Consider the following 24,607-nt stretch of genomic DNA (forward strand, 5'->3'; position numbering starts at 1 on the left):
CAGAAGGGGGAAGAGAGAGACAGAAGGGTTGAAGAGAGAAACAGAAGGGGGGGGAAGAGAGAAACAGAAGGGGGGAAGAGAGAAACAGAAGGGGGGAAGAGAGAGACAGAAGGGGGGGAAGAGCGAGACAGAAGGGGGGGGAAGAGAGAGAAGGGGGGAAGACAGAAGGGGGGGAAAGACAGAAGGGGGGAAGAGAGAGAAGGGGGGGAGAGAGAAGGGTGAAATTGAGAGAATCACAGAGTATTGCATGTTGATACCAAAGTTTTTAATTACATTTATTAGTAGTATTTTTGATTACTGCAACCCGTGTGAAGCCGGGCTTTGACCATCTAGTATTATATGTACTGTACAGAACTTGACCTAGGATTTCAATCCGGGTTACTCCGCTGATATAGATATATATAGATATATATATATGTTCAAATAACGGGGGGAAAAAGGGGAAGGTGGGGAAAAACCTTGCATCTACTTTTGCAATATTAAATGCCACCATAAGCCAATAAATAACTTTACATCAGTAAGAATTGGCGGTGCTCACGGGTTGTAAATAGTATGAGTAAAAAGAGAAAAAAGTAACCCGTATGGGAGCACTCAGGTATGCAGATTAACATATAGTATTTTATTTATTTGACACAGTGCAAAAAAAGATTAGTAAACAGTACATGATTAAAAACACTTAAAAAAGGCTAGGACCCCTGTCACGGGTACTACCCATAGACACATGTGGGCAAAACTAGGGAATAACTCAAATTGTCAATCCTTAACATGAAAATGGGTAGTGACTCAAGAGACACTTGGATAGATCAGAATAAATCACAACAGGTTAATGGGTTCACAGGCACCTATACAAAGCTAAAGATAATGCGTACTAAACACCAATGAAGTGACTAGTCAAAATATAAATGACAATCTCAAACCATCATAAATCTGCTTGAGCATACAATTATGTAACCAGTACCAACAGCACAAATTAATCACTTGAAGGAAAAAGGTGGCATGATGGGATAAAGTCACTAGATGTGTAGAACAATGAAGTGTGTGAATAGCATGTATGGAAAATTGCCTAATGAACACCTATTAGATAACCTAGTGTGTGTTGTCAGTATCCATGATGAAAAAATAGAGTGTCACAGTCCAGAGATTAGTTGCACCAGTGCTGGGTAGCATAGTTACGTGAACATCTGTCAGGGGTCCTGCCTAGCACCCCCACTCCGACGCGTTTCGTCCAGAGACTTAGACTTGGAGTGGTGAGGGAACTAGGGCAGAGGACTGTTTATATAGGATTAAATTTCGCGCCAAAAACGGGTAAGAGCGGCAACAGCTGCAGCTGCTTATTTCGATTACTAGCTATATGCCACTTCCGCGTGTCAGTCTGGCACGCATTGTAATACGTAGTCATGACAGGGTCCGCATGTGTAGTGTGCGCATGCGCGACTCGTAAGTCCTGACTTCTGTCTCTAAATCTATACCCTACAGTGCTGTCTGCTGCGCATGCGCAGTATGTTGCCTCTCACTCTCATCGCTTGTCAGTATAAGACGCAGCATGTCATGTCATTCTGTCAATGCGTGTCGGCTTGGACCGCATATCGCGCATGCATAATGGATATGTAAATCGGTCCACATGACCCTGTATGGAAGTGCAAACAAAAATGTTTGTAAATACAAGTGCCCTTTACAGCATTTATACGCAGAACTAGAGAGATCACTATAATTATGGTCCTAAAACGACCAATAGGCAACAGGCATAGTCTATAGAGTATGTAAAGAGTGCCATAAATGGAGCATTATGTGGGGGCACTATAACAGCATTCTTTAGGGGAAAGGAGACTGTAGTGTACTTCATGTTATCTATAAGTAAAGAATAGTAACTACTTACTAACGTCAGGATTCCCTGACGCGTTTCGTCACCAGAGGGCGACTTTTTCAAAGGGCTGATACTGAATGGACAAAGTTCCTGGTATTTTAAAGCCGATTGGTTGCTAAGCGAATGTGTGATGCCTGTTCCCCCACTATTATTCCCCACGGTCAGTGCAGGGAATAGGGGAAAATGTCACTATCATGCATTCTGTTCCTGTTATTGGCTTGGCCTGTGTTATCAGGGGGTATTCTGTAAGTAAAATTGGGGAGAAAAATGTCCATGCTCCAGTACAGATAAGTAGTAAGACTTCCTGCCTCCATGACCGCGGCCCGTCTGCAGCTCACGAAAGCAGTCCATTTTGTGGCCCAGGAGGATTAAAGCAGTATGTAATAGCTGCTCAGAGGCGTCCCGGAGAAAGACTGTCTCCCCAGAGCAGTTCTTACAGACTCCGATCTGTACTGCCTGAATAAAGGCCTCTAAGTCATGAGGGGAAACACTAGAGGACCATATTCGGTCATCTACATCAAGGGGCAGGACATTTAAATAATTTTTATATACTGGTTTGAAGCAGGAGATCTCCGGAGTGAACCCCATTAATTTTTAGGAATGGGGCCTCCCTTGTTTGGAGATAGAGACCTCGTAAGGGAGCTGGTAGCCACACCGGCTGTGGTTTAAAGCTCCCACGCCACGTGGGCCAATAGGAAGCTAGCCCAGCCGGAGTGGCTACCGGCACCCCTGAAGGAGGTTTATATCTCCAGAAGCAGCCAGACAGACAAAGAGCCAGAGCCAGACAGACAAAGAGCCAGACAGACAAAGAGCCAGACAGACAAAGAGCCAGACAGACAAAGAGCCAGACAGACAGAGAGCCAGAGACAGACAGACAGAGAGTCAGAGACAGACAGACAGAGAGACAGAGACAGACAGACAGAGAGCCAGAGACAGACAGACAGAGAGCCAGAGCCAGACAGACAGAGAGCCAGACAGACAGAGAGCCAGAGACAGACAGACAGCCAGAGACAGACAGACAGAGAGCCAGAGACAGACAGACAGAGAGCCAGAGACAGACAGACAGAGAGCCAGAGACAGACAGACAGAGAGCCAGAGACAGACAGACAGAGAGCCAGAGACAGACAGACAGAGAGCCAGAGACAGACAGACAGAGAGCCAGAGACAGACAGAGAGCCAGAGACAGACAGACAGAGAGCCAGAGACAGACAGACAGAGAGCCAGAGACAGACAGACAGAGAGCCAGAGACAGACAGAGAGCCAGAGACAGGCAGACAGAGAGCCAGAGACAGGCAGACAGAGAGCCAGAGCCAGACAGAGAGCCAGAGCCAGACAGAGAGCCAGAGCCAGACAGAGAGCCAGAGCGCCAGAGCCAGACAGAGAGCCAGAGCCAGACAGAGAGCCAGAGCCAGACAGAGAGCCAGACAGAGAGCCAGAGCGCCAGAGCCAGACAGAGAGCCAGAGCCAGACAGAGAGCCAGAGCCAGACAGAGAGCCAGAGCCAGACAGAGAGCCAGAGCCAGACAGAGAGCCAGAGCCAGACAGAGAGCCAGAGCCAGACAGAGAGCCAGACAGAGAGCCAGAGCCAGACAGAGAGCCAGACAGAGAGCCAGAGCCAGACAGAGAGTCAGAGCCAGACAGAGAGCCAGAGCCAGAGCCAGAAAGACAGACAGCCAGAGCCAGACAGAGAGCCAGAGCCAGACAGAGAGCCAGGCAGAGAGCCAGAGACAGACAGAGAGCCAGACAGACAGAGAGCCAGACAGACTGAGAGCCAGACAGACAGAGAGCCAGACAGACAGAGAGCCAGAGACAGACAGACAGAGAGCCAGAGACAGACAGACAGAGAGCCAGAGCCAGAGACAGACAGACAGAGAGCCAGAGACAGACAGACAGAGAGCCAGAGACAGACAGACAGAGAGCCAGAGACAGACAGACAGAGAGCCAGAGACAGACAGACAGAGAGCCAGAGACAGACAGACAGAGAGCCAGAGACAGACAGACAGAGAGCCAGAGACAGACAGAGAGCCAGAGACAGGCAGAGAGCCAGAGACAGGCAGAGAGCCAGAGACAGGCAGACAGAGAGCCAGAGCCAGACAGAGAGCCAGAGTCAGACAGAGAGCCAGAGCCAGACAGAGAGCCAGAGCCAGACAGAGAGCCAGAGCCAGACAGAGAGCCAGAGCCAGACAGAGAGCCAGACAGAGAGCCAGAGCCAGACAGAGAGCCAGAGCCAGACAGAGAGCCAGAGCCAGACAGAGAGCCAGACAGAGAGCCAGAGCCAGACAGAGAGCCAGACAGAGAGCCAGAGCCAGAGCGAGAGCCAGAGCCAGAGCGAGAGCCAGACAGAGAGCCAGAGCCAGACAGAGAGCCAGAGCCAGACAGAGAGCCAGACAGAGAGCCAGAGCCAGACAGAGAGCCAGAGCCAGACAGAGAGCCAGAGCCAGAGACAGACAGAGAGCCAGAGACAGACAGAGAGTCAGAGCCAGACAGAGAGCCAGAGCCAGAGCCAGAAAGTCAGACAGCCAGAGCCAGACAGAGAGCCAGAGCCAGACAGAGAGCCAGACAGAGAGCCAGAGCCAGACAGAGAGCCAGAGCCAGACAGAGAGCCAGACAGAGAGCCAGAGCCAGACAGAGAGCCAGGCAGAGAGCCAGAGACAGACAGAGAGCCAGACAGACAGAGAGCCAGAGCCAGACAGAGAGCCAGACAGACTGAGAGCCAGACAGACTGAGAGCCAGACAGACTGAGAGCCAGACAGACTGAGAGCCAGACAGACTGAGAGCCAGACAGACTGAGAGCCAGACACACACACACAGAGAGAGAGAGAGAGAGAGAGAGAGAGAGAGAGACAGAGAGAGAGCCAGACACACACAGAGAGGGAGAGACAGACACAGAGAGAGATTCTCTCTGGGACTTCTTTGTACAGCTATTAAAGACGCGTGGCTGGCTCACTTGGATTAACGCTATGGATTCCCATTCAGAAACAGCGACACCCACTGAGTTGAGCCTCACGGGTTGTTTACAACTTTCTTGGCCACGATAGAGAACTGGACGCCCACCGGCCCTCTCAAACTTTCGCGGTCACGGAGGCAGTAAGTGTTACTACATGTGTATACCCAGCTGAATTATAAATGATAAAAAATATATTTTTTTTTTTAATTTATTTCCATCTTACCTATTCCTAAAAAGGGAGTTCTGAAAAAGATGCATTAATGATATGGATAAAAGGCGAGAAACACAGATGCTTAGGTCCTACAGAATTAGGGGTTTAGCCAATGTTTTGTTCAATAATTTAAATACACATCCATATGATCATTCCAATTACTTCTAATTGTGCAAGAAATGCGGTTATCATTTTAAGATCACGGAGAGGTGAAATATAATTCAGAAAGACAATGATATTGGTTAACTCATGTAGGTCACATATATACTAATCTAACTTTATATTTTAACCTTATTTTTTCCATTTTTTTTTTAAATATATATTTATTTATTGAAAGTGTGGCTGGGATTTTTAATAACCGTAGTTGGAAAGCTTTACACAAGGTTATTTCTTCTTATTTCCATCGTTCTGTGTCAAATGATAGAAGATACTGGGCTGCAGGGAGATAGTTTATTGTTAGCGTGCTTAGAAGCCTACATATCTGTACAAGGCCACTTTAATTCATTACGTGGAAGAGATTTAAAGCTGGTAGATTGTGAGCTTTCCAAATAGCTGGGTCTGTACAAAAAGTATGCAATCCTCCCAGGCTTGCTTACCTGTGTCACTTCCAGATCCAGTCGATAAAGCTGGCATGGTTGCAGAATATCACACAGGAGTGTTAGTACAGAAATCCACAGCCAGAAGGCAGCAGTCAGCGTTCATCCAACCTCTTCCAGCCAAGTTGTCAACCAAGATTTATGCAACCTGAAAGCTTTCCCCTAGAAAGAACAGAAACATAATTTGTATAATAAAGAGGGGCTGCTAAGCTGTAAATTATAGCATCTTACGCATGTCAAAAAATCTTTTTAAAACTTTATATATTTTGTGACTCGAAGTCCTACAGAAATACATCACCAGCAAATGAAGGGGGGCAATTATCATCTTGAAGTAAGTGTGCTGTGAAATGCATCTGATTTTGGCTCAGGTACTTAAATCAAGGAAGAAATAATTACGTGCTATTAGACAGAGAAGACAAGACTAATAATAGGAAAAGAAATGTAATGGCTGATGTGAATTACTTTGTCTGCTGATCAATCTTTTTCCTGAATTTTACTTACTCTTCCATAAAAAAAAAAAACCTGAGTTATTATTTTTATGCCAGGATGTCAAAGACGACCAAATATATCAGCCTTCTAGAAGCATGAACCACGCCAACATATTTGTTAAAAAGGGCAATTGTTTAGTACATTAGTTCCATTAAGCCATAATTTAAGGGAACATGCAAAAATCACATGGCTTTGCAAACCAGATGTTAAGATAACACAACCTGGTGTGAGCACTACATTACACCGCAGAATGTAAATACAAGGGTGGTAATGCACACTACTCAGACCTGCAAGTCAGGAGAAACTAGTCATTCTTCTAATCTAAAGAGTCATTGTATTTTAACCTGTATTCCACACCTAGCAAAAGATATTTATGAAGCAAAAGTTCTCACTCAAGTAATGCCTCTGCTACCAATGTAATGTTTGTTTCATATCTCTACATTCTGGGGACCAGGATCATTTTGTTTACAGGGCTTGCTATTTATGTTACATGCTCATATCTCCTTAGTGTATAATCAATCGTTCTTGTATTAATATCTCAATGCAACCTGAAAAGTACTGCAAACATTTAACTGATAGCAACAATAGCATACTTAGTAACTTTTCAAACCGGTCTCAGAAGCTTAATTCAACATGTTGATTGGTTGATTTTTTTAACACTATTAATATGAAGGGAGGCGTGAAAGTTTGCGGTTTTCTAGTGGAAAGCCATTGAAAGCAGCTGTCATTTAAATAAATAAAAAATCCCTTTAATATGTGCATCAATTCAATCAGAGAAAATAAGAGATACAATGTGTTTGTATCCCTGAAGAAAATTCACTTATATGCACACTCCTGAGAGTAAAATTTAACTTTTAATATACAATACTTAAAACATATATTACCGAAAAAGATGGTACAATGAACACTAAAAATAGATTAAATAAGGTAAATACATACACCCCTGTTTGGTTCTCCAAGGATTATATAAATACTCCAGTTATTAATGTTACTGGAGTACTGGAGGCTCAAGAGGGTGCAGCCAGTCAAGATGAGCCCAAAAGAGCTCACTGCTTGCAATCACTAGTGCAAAAAATGCATTATCTCACACAGCAGCAGGGAATGATCTTAGCCTATTTGTAAATAGTCGTTGCAACACTCAATAAATGAGATTATAACCTAGCTGCTACACTGTTTTTATATATATGTCTGCACTAATGAATAACTGGGAAAGACACTAAGTTAAAAACAGCCCCATAATGGGGACTGATGACAATCACGCGTCCAACGCGCATTTCCCTCCTACTATGGAGCTTCGTCAGGGACAATTTTGCATACAGGGGGGAAGCGAACGCTATTTATGCCGTCCGGTTGTCATGGTGACAATAACAACACGCCGCTGAAAGCGCATGCGCAGAAGAGTGCATGCGAACTGAATGTAAAAAAAACCCCATTAAACGACTCACAAAGTACCTGTGAATTACGATTTATTTGTTCCTCATATCAGGTAAACCATATACATCCTTTAAGCTGTGGTAGTTGTGCCGCATTGCGCCAACCCGACCGTAAGTTGTTACTGCGCATGCGCAAGGTGATAGCCTCCATACCTCTCATACCCTGCGCATGCTCGTGATTCTACTTCATGGGTTGTTAATGCGCATGTGCGAGGTGATATACTCCGTGCCTCTCTTATCCCTCAAATGCTGGTGATGTTGTTACACTTGTCAATGCGCATGACACAACTGATAGCCTCTGCAGGCACTAAATTCCTCGATCGTACTGCGCATGTCTCAGGTGATAGAGATAAACGGAGTCTGCCCCACACATCACTAAACATGTAGAATGAGGAAGATAAGATATTGCCTAATAGCCTCAACCTAATGCATGTTGTTAAACAAAATGAGTGTTCAATAGGGGCCACTTAGTGGTACCTAGACACACAGAGCACATTACTGCTGCCAACAGCTTTATAGGTAAAGTGGCAGTGGGGGTGATACATGCAGTGTTACCCCTAGTTTTATAGCAAAAAGGTGTAATCATGTACATAAACATAGTAAAATAAAATAAACAATTACACTATATTAAACACACAGAGTGACATAAGTAGATTAGTGTCAATATAAATTTAGTGTGTGTGGTAGATTATACCAAGTAATAAACCCAATGTCAAAAGGGGTGAGATGGGTTTATAGATCAGGCAATATAGTCACTAATGCAAAATGAAATAAATCACAATAATGAAATGTATAATATGATATAATATTCAACAATATCATGGTCTGGATAACACCAACATGTGGTATGGCTTTTAGAAATGCACCATGCATGATGTCTATAATGATCAACGTTGACAAGGACATATATCAAAACTCTGAATTGGCGGAAAAACGATAACCCAAACAACAATAAAAAGAGGTGGAAACAAAGGGGAGAGTGGTATGTAGGATTAGATCAAATAAATGGGGTGTACGTGAATCCTTCATTAAGTCCAAAAGGACTTCTGGTCTTCAATTTATAGATCCATTCAGCTTCGATTCTCAATAGCATTTGATCGATATTGCCACCCCTAGCCGGACACTTCAGATGATAAATACCCATAAATTCAAGGCTATCCATATCACCATTATGGAACTGCGTGACATGTCTGGCCACTGGTGTTTCAGCAGAATGCTTGACCGAGTTGACATGTTCGAGTATTCTACGACGCAGTTGCCTAGTAGTCTTCCCTACATACTTTTTCCCACATTTACAGATGAGAAGATAAATGACGTTTGTTGTTCTGCAGTTGATAAAACTATCAACATTAAACCGTTGCATATTGTCAGAGCTATCAAACGCCTTGGCTGTAATAACATATTTACACGCCTTGCACCCTTGACATCGGTACATCCCCTTGGTAGGGCTCAGCCAAGTTTTTAACATAGTGTCTTTCCCAGTTATTCATTAGTGCAGACATATATATAAAAACAGTGTAGCAGCTAGGGTATAATCTCATTTATTGAGTGTAGCAACGACTATTTACAAATAGGCTAAGATCATTCCTCTTGGTAACGCAGACGACAATCTGCCCCTCACGAGCAGATGTCTCACGGGACGGGTGTTGCATCATGGGTAAGATTTTAATTTTTGGGCGCGAATCTCTCTGCTTTGGTTGTGTATAAATTGTTTGTGGTTTGACATGTCGGGTAACTCTTTGATAAAGTGCGAACAGCACGAAACGCGTAGGAGGGTTGTACTCCTCCCCGTTTTTTAATGCAGATTGATTAAACAATATTTTTATTGCCATCCGACCTGTTCTTGTAGCTGTGCACTACACACAATACTTTTTAAAATGCTTGGACTTCAGACGTGGCTGCACGCCTGAGGACCTGCAGGGGACCAACAGTGAGTACGCTCATATTCATAATTCCCCAAGACGAGGAGAATGGATGCAATCCTCACTCTTACCCGTAGGGGTTAATCTGTCAATTCATGTGACACTGTACCCAAGAACTGTATCCTCAATCATTATATTGTCCCCTGCATGGTTACCTCTATATATATGAATGGTTATGAAGGAACACAGCATTTGAGCTCCTGCAATACTCTATATGACTGAAGGATTGATTTAAACTGAAAGGCGGCTATTATGTTAAGCACACAATCAGGATTTTTAAAGTTTTAACAGGAGCACCAAACTATTGCCATCTTAGGTTAGAATGTAGAATTATACATTGTCACGCGCTTTACATAGAAAAATAATAAAGAAAAAAAAAGGGGGGGGGGAGTAGAGCGCTATTGCTGCTTTAAAAGAGGGTGGGACTGCTGCTTTATTCCTGTACAATACACATTGCATTCATCATATAACTCAATATGGAGGGTTAGTGGTTCCAAAGTTGCAGTGGTCAGGGCTCAATAATAAACCCGTTTTTTTTTACCTTCATTTTTCATTTAGAATCACAAGTCACAATAAGGGGTAGAACCACAAGCTGCGAAACTACTGAGGAATCCGTCCAAATCAGAGGTTTCACAACAGTCAACTTTGGCATTGCTGTGTTGACTTAGGCAATCTGAGAAAGTGAAATATTAAAAATATAAATATTATACTAGCTTAGAATTGGTCTGTGTGCTGGGACTATTTTAGTTTCTATTTTCTCCAAGGCACCGATTAACAACTCTATCCTCGGGGAACTCCCCTGCCAGACCATGGGTTTGGCGATAACCATCATTCCCCTCTTTATATGTAAACCAAGTGAATTCATGCGTGATTGCCAGTCTATTTGCTCAAGATCCCCAGAGACAGTATTATGGGAGCCATTTCAGACTTTTGGACAATGGGATTAGGGCGGTGACGTTTCATGTGGGTTAAAGGACACCTGGACCTCTGAAAGCCTGTGGATTTTGAAACGTTAGAAAGTGAAAATCAGCCTTGTTTAAAAGCAGTTAATCTCACAACTTCACAAATGTCAAATATATTTAAGGAAATAATCTTGTTCTAAATTGATTTCTACCCAAACACTTTTTTCAGATCAGCCATATTTAAAGAGGGCCTTCAAAAAAATAAATAAATAAATAAATAAAAAAAATGTTTACATAAATCATTATTTATAATAGAAAAACAGTAAGGATAGAAGTTTGGTTTTGAATAAGCTATGTGGGCTGTGGGGTTTGGCCTTAAAGGTGCAAGACAAAGAAAATAATACTGTACAATTATTATCACATGTATTGGGATAGAAGCAGCTGTCTACATGTGTCCCCTCAATATGGCTTCTCCGTGTGCAGGGTTGTGATGTCACTAGACAAAGGGTTCTCAAATGTTTCCCTATTGTAGTCCACTTCAATGTTAAAAATCAATGGGAGGACCTTACACCCAGCTCTGTTCCTCAATTTACAAGATATAACATTTATTTCAGTAATACTGTATATTGATGTAAAAAGACAAGCAGTACTAGGAGAGATGGGCAACCTTTCCCCAAACTTCCAAGCCACGGTGTTTCTTCACAAGTTGAACTTTTGGCAAGTGTGTGTGTGTGTGTGTGTGTGTGTGTGTGTGTGTGTGTGTGTGTGTGTGTGTGTGTGTGTGTGTGTGTGTGTGTATTAAATAAAAATTTCACGCAAAATAAATTCACATTTAATAATGTACTGTAGGTGTACTTTATCATTACAATTTTACTCTACGTATGCCAATAACACCACATGGTTATGTCATCACCTCATCTGATAGAAGGTTAATTCTAAAATATATCTGCTAATAATTACACAGTTGTACAATTTCTGGGGATAAAAACAAACATTTACTTTTGTTTTTGTAACGTTTGGAAGACTGCTCCCCTTGTCCACCGGGCTTCTTCTTTTTAATTTTTTTTACACAATAATTCTCGAGATTAGGCCAGAGGACATTCACAGGTTTTGTCCCGGCAAAATAAAGGAATACATGATGTAGTTTTCTTTAACATATGCAGTGCTGGAAGGTCCACTCGCAGGGTAACAGCACAAGAGGTGTTACATGACATAAGCGAACCAAACAAAAAACAGTTACGTCTCTCTCTCTCTCTCTAAATTAAGGGAGGAATGAAGAAGGCAACTCATTGAACAGTCTACTTGGCCACGCAACCAGGAAATAACCCCACTGACTTTGACTAAGCAGATGATTCATTCTCACAACTCCCCAAATATTCTCATAAAATGCACGGTTTTCCTCTCTCCGTGACAATGCTATTACTCAGCTTGGAATAGAAAGCACATTGCAACATCAGAAAGACGAGTGGTTACCATTCAAGGGTGACAAAAGGTTTCTGTATATTGTCAGACCTACTGTATATAACATGAAAATGAAAGTCAGGCCAGAAGCATCTGTACAAAAAAAAGAATTAAAAAAAAACAAAAAAACACCGCTATCGCCAAGGACACACTGTACAAATGGGGGAGAACTGTGCTACAAATGGTACTCATTCCCTTCAACTGTTTTATAATGGGAAGGCTTATTGTTTTTCTTTAACAAATACTACTTAGGTCACAGACAAACGTGAAGAAAAATTGACTTTTGATAATGAACAGGATCCTGGAAAATGATGGGTGGGGGGGGGGGGGGTTAGCACCAAGGCTACTTCAATTTCCACACATGTCTTTAATTACTGTGTACATTTAGCTCAGTATAAACAAAATACTGCTATTTTAGGCAGGTTAGATTGCTAAAAGTCATTAAAAATGTCTAATTCTACTGAAAACGATACAATACTGGCTGGTCTGTGCGCACCTCATGGGACTTCACAATACAACGCTCTGCATCATTGTCCCTCATTCATGGAGCAGTATTTTACAATAGAAGGAGTCTTGTTATTCAACAAGATGAGACCCAAAAGGTCGTATCAGCTGTCTGTGAGCAGGGTTACTGGCCATGCACTTATTTAGCCCAGGCTATGCTGAAAAGCTGTGTAATGCGGCAGGCTTAAGCTTATAGGGGACCATGTTAAAATGGATAAGAAGTAAAGAATGGCACACTGTGCTCCTTTGTATGTCATTACCCAGAATCCCTGGCTGCAGTGGAAGCACTGTTTGCCAAGTGGTAATGGGGAAAATACAGGATTAGAAACCTGTCTGTCTGAGACATGCAAAGGTAGCACAAGTGGTATTTTTATTTACTGTAATTTAACACAGAGACAGAGACACACAGAGACACACAGAGACACACAGAGACACACAGAGACACACAGAGACACACAGAGACACACAGAGACACAGAGACACAGAGACACAGACACTTCATTCTTTGATCTTTTGAGTTCTCCTGGGCTACTGGAAGACGAAAGCATATCTATGGCCATTGTACTGTTCCTAGGACTTCTCTCTTTAGTTTAGGGCAGGGAGGGACCCAGATTCATGCCATCATTATTGTAATGATAACATGATTCTGTAGATAAATGGCAATTTAATTACGCAGCCATGAATATGGCCCCAAATGTATTGTATGTTTTGGCAATGAAAAGGGCTGAGTTGGGGGAAAAGGACAGGGAGCACTTTAACATGGGGGTAGAAAGAAGGGTAAAGGCATTTAATTAGGGATTTACTGTAAAGACCATAGTTACAGAGCACGTTCTAGATTATTTCAAAACTATACAGGTAGTATAGACTAAAACAGCGGTGCACAAACTGGGGGGCGGGAGAATTTCTATGGGTGGCGCGGGCGGTTACAGAGGCCCCGCGCTCTTCCCCACAGCATTTAAATTAAATTCCAGGGGAGGCATGAGGCCTCTGTAACTCACTTACCTGTTCTCTGCCGGGTCTTCGGCGACGCGTCACCATGGCGTCAAATGACGCAGCAGGGTCCTGTGACCCACTACGTCATTTGACGCCAAATCTTTGGAGAGGGGGGGCGCAAACGCAGCGGCTCCCGGGCAGGGGGTGCAGCTCAAGAAGTTTGAGCACCCCTGGACTAAAGGAAGCAAGAACAACACATACTACTCACATTGGGACTGTACAATATAGCAAATAGTCATCATTTCCCTGCAACATACCCTACGTTATATTTTTTGTGTCCTGATATAATGATTGTTGCAATGGAGCATTAACTATTTATGTTTGTTTCTTTTCGGATAACAATGCACAGTGATTAGGCATCTTACTATGTAATTGTGTGTTATTCTTCATTAAAAAAACTAAGAGGAAGCACTTTGAAATTCCAAGCGGCATGAGGAGGATTGAGAAGGAAGCCTTCATTCGCCTACCAATCATAATTCTATCATCTAGTAAAGTACATATATAGTTGGCGCTTTTGTCTTTTTCCAAAATGGTGCCAGTCATGTCAACTGCTCAGAACCAAAATGGAAAGGATTACATCCATCCCACAAATGTAAAACGCACATTTTAATTCCCCAAATGAACTTATTACAAGTTCTACTTAACATATGTACATCATACAGACACATATATATGTAGTACATATACAATATGATTCCAATACGCAATATACCACATAAACAAGTATAGATATATGGAATACAAGTCCGCTATAGGACATGTATATTAATAAAAGAATAAACGATCCGCTGAAATACAAATCACTGAAATGTTAATATTTTTCTGGAGTAAAATTGCATTATTTTTTTTTCAAACCTTGCAAATGAAGCTACATTTTTGCTCTGATGATGCTGTTTTTGTTGGCCGCATTTACCCAAGAACCCTTTGGAATTTTGTGTCAGAAGCCAGTCAGAGGTATTACTGACTGCTGTATGGAATCGATTTACCGCAGCACAGAAATACCAGCTGTTACAGTCTGTCCTGAGAGGGATTACCGAATATTCTTAAATTGAAGTTCAATCCATCTTTCCATAAAAAGTATAACCTAAAGCCAGGAACGTAACGGCAGTATCAAGTGCACCTGAGGCATTTACAATACCCAACAGAATTGTAACAACCAGCCTTTAAAAAAGACTTCTTTTTGAAATTTCATTATTCCAGTTGTTCCTTGCTTCTATATATCACACTGTATCGGGTTTTTTTTGGCAAATACCATGTGGAAACAGTGATATGTTAAATGCACTGATACATTGTTGAATTTCCACCAGGTCCTTAGTAACCTCTCAGGCTCCTGAAGTACTTGTGACATCTAGTGGTCACAGGGATACAGACAGCTGGCAAAACATGAATTCCAAAGACATGCATCTCCATATTACCACGGTGATGTTCACATCGAAACAGAACCACCTCAGTTTCCAGCGGGCCCACATCTATCCCTGAGGATGGTCCCTCTAGGGACCGAAACGTCGGGTTAACCATTGCTAGTTGGACATAATAATAATTATAATAATAAAAAAAAAAAATCTTTACATGTATTGTGCTGGTACCTTTGACAATACTATTAATTCTGACATGTTAATTTTTGTAACATGCACCATGATTACCTTTTTGGGCGCCTTACCTAGTGTGTATAGATAGATGTATAGATATAGCTTTTTCTGAGAATATATATATATATATATATATATACACACATACATACACACATACAATATAACATTTTAAGTTATGGTGGGTGAAAAGGGCATACATACATACATACATTTGCGCTAGCTAGAGATGCTACAGTTTATATTAATAGTGGTCCCCAGAGAATTCAGTCCTGGTCCCCTGACACTGTCAAACTTCATTTCAGGCTCCTCATTCGTGCAGACTGTGCATTTTCTAATTTTTGTAATGGAAGTTATGCACATTTATTAACGGATTAAAAAAAGAAAGAAATGAAACTGTGGCCATCCCATAAATTAAGTAGGAAAATTGAGGGAGGTGGGGTTCCTCCCAATATTCACAGTAAAAAGCAAATAGTAGTGCTACGTCTCCTTTAGATACTACAAGGTCCGTAACTCATCCTACTGGCGAGACCCAAAAGGTCGAAATATCTGTCTGTGAGTACTGTAGTTTTGCTGGCTGTGCACTTCTTTAACCCAGCCTGTGCTGAAAAGCCGTGTAATGCAGCAGGCATAAGCTTAACCCTTTCACTGTGCTGCAGGCACATGTGGCCAGCAAGGGTTAAATTGAAACACAAGTACTTTTATTTTTCCTCAACAAGTACAGGCATACCCCGCTTTAAGTACACTCACTTTAAGTACACTCGCGAGTAAGTACATATCTCCCAATAGGCAAACGGCAGCTCACGCATGCGCATGTCATCACGTCCTGAACAGCAATACCGGCTCCCTACCTGTACCGAAGCTGTGCACAAGCGGGGAGACTGTAGAGCCTGTTACAAATGCGTTATTTACATCAGTTATGCACGTATATAACAATTGCAGTACAGTACATGCATCGATAAGTGGGAAAAGGTAGTGCTTCACTTTAAGTACATTTTCGCTTTACATACATGCTCCGGTCCCATTGCGTACGTTAATGCGGGGTATGCCTGTACTACTACTTTAAAAAAAAAAAAAAAAAAAGAGACAATAATTATGACTTGCATTCAAAAAGACAGCCTCCAAAACCACAAAATTGTTGCTGTTCAACTAGAACCACACACTTAAAGCAGCGGTCCTCTTGTTCTCGTGTAGGAAATAAAAAGCAGCATGTTTTTTAAAGCATTCCAAGCAAAGTAGCCTTTTTTTTTATTATGACTGTCCCTACAAAATATTTGAATCATCTATATAAAAAAAAACAAAAAAAACATGAACATCTGAACAACACTGTGTACTACAAACCAAATTAAGTACTGGTCACTTTGACAAGAGTAAGTAGTGTGAACAGGAAAAGGCTTGGCCATATAAATCACATCTTCCAGATTTCGATCATTGCGAAAATCCCTCATCGATCGGAACAATTGTTCTTAGGGATAATTTGATTTCCTCAAGCCCTCCGTGGCCGTAAAACACAAACGGGTAAACTCCTCCCCTAGCATAGCAGGACAAGAACAAAAACATGTGGCCTCCTGCTTCAACCCTGCATCTCATGGCTTTCCCTGAGCTGCAGCGATGCAACAAATCCCGAACACCCAAAAAAAAGACAGAACAGGGAAGGGCAGCAGTACTGCCATGGAGGGCCTCAGGAAAGCATAGTAATCTCAAATAATAATGGCTTGTTTTTTCCTCATTCGTGGCAGTAAAACATGAATGGGGAAATACCTAAGCAATTGCCCAAAGATGTGGGAGACACAGAAAAAAAAGCTACGGAAGATATGGATTTCTTTTTTTATGGAATTAGGGCCTGCAGGACCTTGCGGACAACTGTTGCTTCTGCTGAGGCTTAGAAATCCACCTGGTAGAATGTTGTTGAAGTATGCAAAGAAGACCAACCTGCAGCTTTACAAAGCTCTCCTGCCGTGGCATGAGCATGAAGGGCCCACGATGTCGCCATTGCTATATTTAATGAGCTTTCACAGCTGGCAAAAACGCAGCTTCTTTTTTTTTTTAAAGATGTGTCGGCTTAATACATTCCTTTTATTAAATATGTTCATCGGTGTCTTTGTAGCTCGTGGATTACTTTATCTGCACAACATTGACCAGAATGTGATCCGAGTAAGGTCACACAGTGATTCCTTTTCTTCCCAGATTTGCACGATCAGAACCAACACTTTTGTAAATGTCATTGGTGCCGGAGACATTACAAGGGAGGGAATGGGACAGTCTTCAGTGGCGTTGCAAAAACTTTGTGAATCAAATTTTTAAAAGCCAACATATAAGTTGTAATACAGTCCAGTAATAAGGAGAGTAGGCACCTTGAATCAAAAGGCGGCCATGGAGAATAATAAAGTATTTGTTCAGCCAAATAAGTGTGGGATGATGTGGCAGCCTAATCATCAGATCTCAACTATGGAGTGTACAATGCGGGGGAGGTGATGCTGGTTCAGTCTATGCCTGAGTGATCCCCGTGTGTAGCGGAACTCCTCCGGTGAGTGATGGAACACTCAACCCCCTGCTCCGTGTGTATACAAAAGGTGCTGTGACCACACTGGCTATGAATTTAAAAGTCAGCTGTGTGCAGCAATAAAAAAAAGCTGTACTCACAATCAGTAGCTCCCGCCGAGTTCTGTGATGCGTGCTTCAATCTTGTAGGGGATCAAACGATATAGGGTAGAAAAAAGATAGAGCACAGCAAGGAAGAAAAAAATGAAGGGCTGGAGGCAAGTTAAAATGCTAATAAAAATTATTTAATGGGCACGATAGCCAAAAACAAACAACGAAAAAGGGTCCTCTGACGCGTTTCTCACGCTGAGAAATGCGTCAGAGGACCCTTTTTCGTTGTTTGTTTTTGGCTATCGTGCCCATTAAATAATTTTTATTAGCATTTTAACTTGCCTCCAGCCCTTCATTTTTTGGACATCTAGCTCATGGCATCGTACTACCCTGCCTCGTTCCCTTGCACCCGTCTCATGACCTCAGGACAGGCTACCGCATGGAGACCTCCTACTCCAGCCAGACCTCCAATGGGCTCCCCAGTTTGTACCTCTCACAGGGTACTGTGATGTCTTAGAAAGTCAACAAAAAAACACCTCTGGTAGTAGGGAAGGGAAGCTCTCATACAGCTAGTTCAGCAGAGGCTGGGGGAAAAAAGACATCACGTAGAAGGACAAAGGGTTTTTTTCCCCTGCCCTGCTCAGCTAACAGAAGACGTTTACCCATTTGTATTTTACTGCCATAAAGGAGGAAGAGGCAACAATATTATTCAGGTGACTAGCCAAACTTACAAGGCAGATTTTACATTTCTATCCTGTCCTCATTCCTATATTTTGCTTCGTCAATTAACTTGGAGTGTAATGGTTAATATTGTCAATAATAGCAAATATTTTTTATTAAACACAATGAAACATTAATTAAAAGGAACTATTGACCATCCTTTTTATTGCTTCTTGCGTAGTCTTCTGGGGAGTTCTGTAATTACACAAGGCTCCCAAATCCTTGAAAATAGCCAGAATTCCATTTTCTATTTTGCCGAGCATTCAGCGCGCTCACTTGCATTGCAGAAACAGCTCTGTGTCTACATAATCATGGTAGCTAGCATCTTAGTCTAGACAGCATTAACTACAGTTTCTCACACTGCCAAAAAGGAAATCTTTCAGGACACTAAATGCATTGAAATTCTGCCTATATATTTCAGCAATATGGATCTGGAAAATACATAAAGGTATTTCATCCATAAAAGTTATACAATAATCTAACAAATCGCTAACATACAGTAAATGGACAAAAGATTGTGTATATACTCTATAATGCTCAACAAAATGTTGATTCATTTATTCCACTCATACAGTTGTGTGAAAAAGAAAGTACACCCTCTTTGAATTCTATGGTTTTACATATCAAGACATAATAACAATCATCTGTTCCTTAGCAGGTCTAAAAATTAGGTAAATACTACCTCAGATGAACAACAACAATTTTTAGACCTGCTAAGGATTGTTATTATGTCCCGATATGTAAAACCATAGAATTCAAAGAGTGTACTTACTTTTTTATACAAATGTATGAATAAAATTTGGTGCTGTCTGCTAGGTGTAATTTATGCAATTTGTTGTTTTTAATTTGTAACGGTGCATGCATTATAAATAAACATCTCTATACAAATGGGGTGGTTAATACTTTAATTATATGAATGTTTCCATATACTGTATGTGCAAGGCACTAAATAGCCAATGGCATGCCAATTATAGTTACTTGCAGTTTAAGCAGACTTGCCTCCTCCCATCTCAGTTATATCTGGCCAGATGAACAACCATGAGCAACAAATTAACAAATTAACAAAAATAAAATGTTATTTCGGTAGATCAAAAAAGCTGATGAGGCAAAACTAAACTGGTAAGACAACCTGTAGTACATTAAAAAAAAAATCACTCCCTGTACATTTCATCAAAATGGGCAACTTTTTCAAAATCAGATATTAATGTACTAGTTGAGATTTTTTCAGTTGTTTTGCACTGCAATATACTCCGATATCATACGCATCCCCCGACTGCCACCAGACTTACAGGATTGGCGACCATGTGATTTCTTCTGTAGCGACCTGAATACCAAACCACAATGGAAACCGAAGTGGATGGGGCTCTCCGTTTTGATCGGACCGAACACTCTGATGGAGCGATTAGCCTGATCATCCCATAGAAAACAAGCAGTTTTGCCATGACGTACCTGGCACGGTACAAGGGCCTCTAGCGTATCAGATAGGTCATTAGAGTAGCTTAAAGGTTAACGAGATAGAGCTGAACCCCATTCATTTCAGCTCCAGGGGAACCCGTGCATCTCGAGATACAGACCTCTGAACGGGGTGCCGATATGTGGGCAAAATGTAAAGCTCCAGCGTCACGCGTGCCAATAGGAAACCAAACCTTATGACGTCACGGCTTCCAATTGGCCCACAGGGCACGGGAGCTTTGTAACTCTGCCATTACGTGATCCCTGCTAGCGGAGCATCCACTGGCACCCATTATGGATGCAAGTATCTCCAGAAGCTGCCGGTCCCCGGCGCTGAAATTAATGGGGTTCAGCTCCGGAGACTCCCTGCTTCAATCCCATGTTAAAAAAAAAAATAGCAAACCAAATTCCAAATTGCAAGCTTGTATTACTGCTTTAAAAACCATTATGAAGTATAAACCATTTCATATATGTGATCCAGTGTAGTAAAAAGAGGTAGAAACGCACAAACCGCTCAGGACCGATCACCCCTTTTCAGACCAGTGGTTCTCAAACTTCTCCTAGCCGTACAGCTTTTAGGAATAACCAATGTATTCCCACACAGATGAATAAACATACGGATATAAAAAATATATATTGGTCAGTTGCCCTTATAGCCCGGTTTCTTTCTCAGGGCCACGACGAGAAGATTGAGGAATGTTTTCACCATCTCTACTTAAAGCTCTTTTGTGTACACTTCTATATAAAACAGGCACATTATTAATCAACCCCTACTGTAGCAAACAGAACAATCTAGCTGCAACACTTCTGCGTATTCATTAAAGTATCTGTTGGACAGAAAGCTGTATACAGTATAGCTTCCCACTTACCTCTTCACCAATGCAATGGTAAATAAATCATATACAGTATAACTGTGGTGACCAACTCCAGTCCTCAGGGGCCACCACCAGGTTAGGTTTTAAGGATAACCCTGCTTCAGCACAGGTGGCTCCACCTAAGCAGGGATATCCTTAAAAACTGACCTGTTGATGACCCTTGAGGACTGGAGTTGGCCACTCCTGATATATAACATAGTAGTAACAAGACACCTGAAAGATTAAGCAACGGAAGAAAATATTGGAAGTTGAAGTATTGGTGGTTGCGTTACCCTGATTCTCAGTGTATGGAATACCAGCACAAGAGTACTCTTTTATATATTTAGCCACAAAGACTAAGGATGCAGCAGAGGGTGCTGTGGGGCTTTGTATAGCTTCCATGCAAGAAGTAAACCCTGCTATCATTACACAATACCAAAACACAGTGATATAATAAACAACAATGCCACACATTCAAGCCTCATCTACCATTTTGCATTGTTGTTTTAGGTAAACATAGGTTTTACAAGGATTTCACATGTGGGCACTGATCTAAACACTGAAAATAGCACGGAATAAAGAAACTATCAAGGAAGATATCATACATATTGCTTTAGTTATGTGCTGATAATAAATACAGAAATACTAATAATTAAATAAGGTAAAAGGGACCCAGATTTTATATGTGCAGCGATCATTAGCTAAATGGAGTTTATGAAGCCATTTGGTACATTAAAAAAAAAAAAAAATAAACACATCCAGAGCAATGTTTTCTGTGAATAACTTTGCAAACTTCCCTTCGAGGCCCTGCAGCACTGATAGTATTAAACGGTATCTGAAGTCTGGTTGTATGTCCTTCCGCATTGTCAGGAACATTGTAGAGTATTTGAAGGGACTGGCCTAATTCCTTCTGTGACTGAAAAGCCCAAATCTTCAACTACACCACCATGTGATATGCATCATCATTAACCCTTTCACCACCAATGCAGTAAGTGCAAGTCCCACTGGCAGCGAAAAAGGTTCGGAATAAACTCACTTTTTCAAAACGGTGATACCGTGCTGCAAAATGAAAATGTCAGAAAGTCATGTGACCCACCATAATACAGGGATGTTTCCTACAATAGCATACAAGAAATTAAATTGTTAATTCCATCAGTGCCTTGTTATCTTATTATACCGCTTACACTGCTGTGTTGAAAAAGATCACTTTGTTAAACTGGTACATTTCCCAGCGTGTGTGCGCGTGTCTGTGTGTGTATATCACTTGCAATTGGACTATTCAGATTCTCTTACTGGAAACGACACAGAGTGAATGTACAAATAAGCAACCACAACCTTTGGACAGGTTACCTGCACAGTGATAACTGAAATATCTTCCTGCGCACAATGATAATAAGGTTTATCAGTCAGTCCATAGAAATGACCTCTGGGTGAGCCTGGGTGCCACTGATGTATGACTTCAAAGTCACATTTGCTCTGTGTGTTGGCTCAAACCCATCGTAACACACTAATTTTCTCAGTGTGAAAAGAAATCGAAAGGGCCAGGTGAAGCTTCAATCAGGATCTTTAGATTAATATTCTGTAAAGAAATGTACCTACGGTAGACATACATTCTATGTAACAGGAAAAGGGTTATAAATTACTAATGGATTCGTACTTCATCTTTATACATGGCACTATGAAGCGGCAACATGTATATATCTCCATCAACATACAAGAATAATGGTGTCTACATACTCATTTACTGTAATGAATGCTGCACTTCCGTACCACAACAGTATGCCTCAAAAGAACAGTGCGTGTTAAACCCTTTTGGAAGAAAAGGCCCCATGTTCTTGACACAAACTTTAGGATTCTAAGTATACCAGCGCGTGGGTCCTAATGTGCAAAAACACTGTGTTTAAACCTATAAAACACACAACTATCCTATATACAGTGCAAAATACATCCAATCTCTGTGAAGTTATTAGGATTCTAAGTATGTTGTTTCCCTTCTAACAGCAATGTTATAAGTTGCATCCTACCGAAAACTGCATGGCATTCCGGGAGCATTCATAGTTATTATTAAACAAATCCATAACAGTCTATTTCATACAGCATATACTGCATTTCACATGGTTGAATTACAGATACAGTATAAGCCTTGCATAACCAACAAATACGGAGAATGAACAGTCTAAACTGAATTCCTGACTAATCAAACGTTCATTTTAAGAAAATACTTCCAGTGTGACCTCCCCCCCCCACCCCCCAAGGTCAGGTTTCCAGGATATCCGTGGTTCAGCACAGGTGCCTAATTCTTTGACAGCCATCCAGACTGAGCCACAGATTGAGCCACCTGTGCTGAAACTGGGATATCCCGTAAACCTGTCCTGTTGCAGGGGATTGAGGACTGGAGTTGAGAACCCGTCTTACAGTATGTTAAATGCTCAGAACACATGGGTATAACGCGAGTCTCAACACACATTGAGGTGACACATCAAAAGGTAGTATTTAGCATTCTAGAGCACACGGTCCTTTAAAAGTACATGACTAAGGTGATTCGTGCATAGAGCAAACTGGGCACCATGGCAATGCTCTAAATAGTTAACTATATCATCAATTTTTTGCTTCATAGTAAAGTTAAAATGGGAATTCTGAAAATATGTGGACGCCTCACATCAGTATATTCATCTCATGGCTCAATTACACACTGCAACAAACGGGCATGATGTCACCTGATTGTAGTGAAATTATTAAAACAGCCTCTCCCCTGTGGTCACTTAATGAGAGTCTCTGGATTAGAGAAGGGCTGACCGCACACATTTTCTCCTATTTGTGGGCTTGGAAGCAAAATGAAGCACACACACACACCAACTAATTATGTGCGAGGCAACGGGTGTTCGCGTTACAAAAACAGTGAGGTAGTTGCCCCACCTTTTATTTAAAAAAAAAAATCATCTCAGTACAACAGGTAAGAAAGTACAACATACAAAAACATTAGCAAGTGCCCACAGCTACAGTATGACATCACAGCACCTTTCCTTTACATAACCTCAGCCTACGCAGGGCTGCAAATAATGTATCTACCTGCACCGATCTATTACCGCAGGTCGTTGTTCCTATGGAGGCTGGCTCAGAAAAGGCCATAGCTGCTGCAGAACCTCTTTGGATGCAGCGTGGTCAATCACCCGTAGTCTTGCTCCACAATGACTTGCATAGTGCTATGCAATGCATTATGGGGCACGACTTTGGCAAACAGAGGACAGGTTAAAAGCTCTGCTTCAGAAGTTGTTAGGCCTCGGTCCCGCTGCGCTCGTTGGCGCGGGCGGCAATGTCGCGAGTTCCCCACCAGCAGGGGAATCCTCGCGAGCCGGTCCCGGTCCCCTCTGGCTGCACAGCTGACTACACGCTGTGGCGCGTCAGCCGCTAGGAGACACCACAGAATGGTGTTTTCTAGCTTCGACGCGTCACGTGGTGTGGCTGTGAGCCAATGGGGAGGGGAGGCTGCGGGAGGAGGAGAGGCTTCGGGGAGCGGGGAGGAGTGTGGAGTGAAAGCAGGTGAGTGCCTGTCTGTATATGTGTGTGCCTGAGTGCCTGTGTGTGTGTGTATGTGTGTGCCTGAGTGCCTGTCTGTGTGTGTGTGTGTGTGTGTGTGTGTGTGTATGTGTGTGCCTGAGTGCCTGTCTGTGTGTGTGCCTGAGTGCGTGCGTGCGTGCGTGCCTGCCTCTGTCTGTGTGTGTGTGTGTGTGTATGAGTGCATGCGTGCCTGTCTGTGTGTGTGTGTGTGTATGAGTGCGTGTGTGTGTGTGTGTGTGTGTGTGTGCGTGAGTGCCTGCATGTGTGTGCGCGCGTGTGTGTGTGTATGAGTGCGTGAGTGCCTGCCTGTGTGTGTATGTGTGTATGTAGAGAGCCCGAGTCCGTGGAGGGAGGGGGGGGGGGAAGAGTAGCGGGTCCCTCCTGCAGCCCGTGGAGGGAGTGGGGGGACAGTAGCAGCTCCCTCCTGCAGTCCGTGGAGGGGGGGGAGAGTAGCAGCTCCCTCCTGCAGTCCGTGGAGGGGGGGGAAGAGTAGCAGCTCCCTCCTGCAGTCCGTGGAGGGG

General features: G+C 42.4%; 1 protein-coding gene across 3 annotated transcripts in view; it reads right to left on the reverse strand.

The window, feature by feature from the left end:
• MPP7 (MAGUK p55 scaffold protein 7) overlaps positions 1–24,607 on the reverse strand; it is a 341,147-nt gene that overhangs the window by 213,262 nt on the left and 103,278 nt on the right. For all 3 annotated transcript variants that reach the window (XM_075587671.1, XM_075587669.1, XM_075587670.1), the window contains exon 3: positions 5,618–5,779. In XM_075587671.1, coding sequence (XP_075443786.1) covers positions 5,618–5,654 — 37 coding nt within the window. In that variant the 5' untranslated portion in view covers positions 5,655–5,779. The remainder of the gene's footprint in view (positions 1–5,617; positions 5,780–24,607) is intronic.

Source organism: Ascaphus truei, chromosome 2, assembly GCF_040206685.1.
Source record: "Ascaphus truei isolate aAscTru1 chromosome 2, aAscTru1.hap1, whole genome shotgun sequence".
NCBI classification, from domain to species: domain Eukaryota; kingdom Metazoa; phylum Chordata; class Amphibia; order Anura; family Ascaphidae; genus Ascaphus; species Ascaphus truei.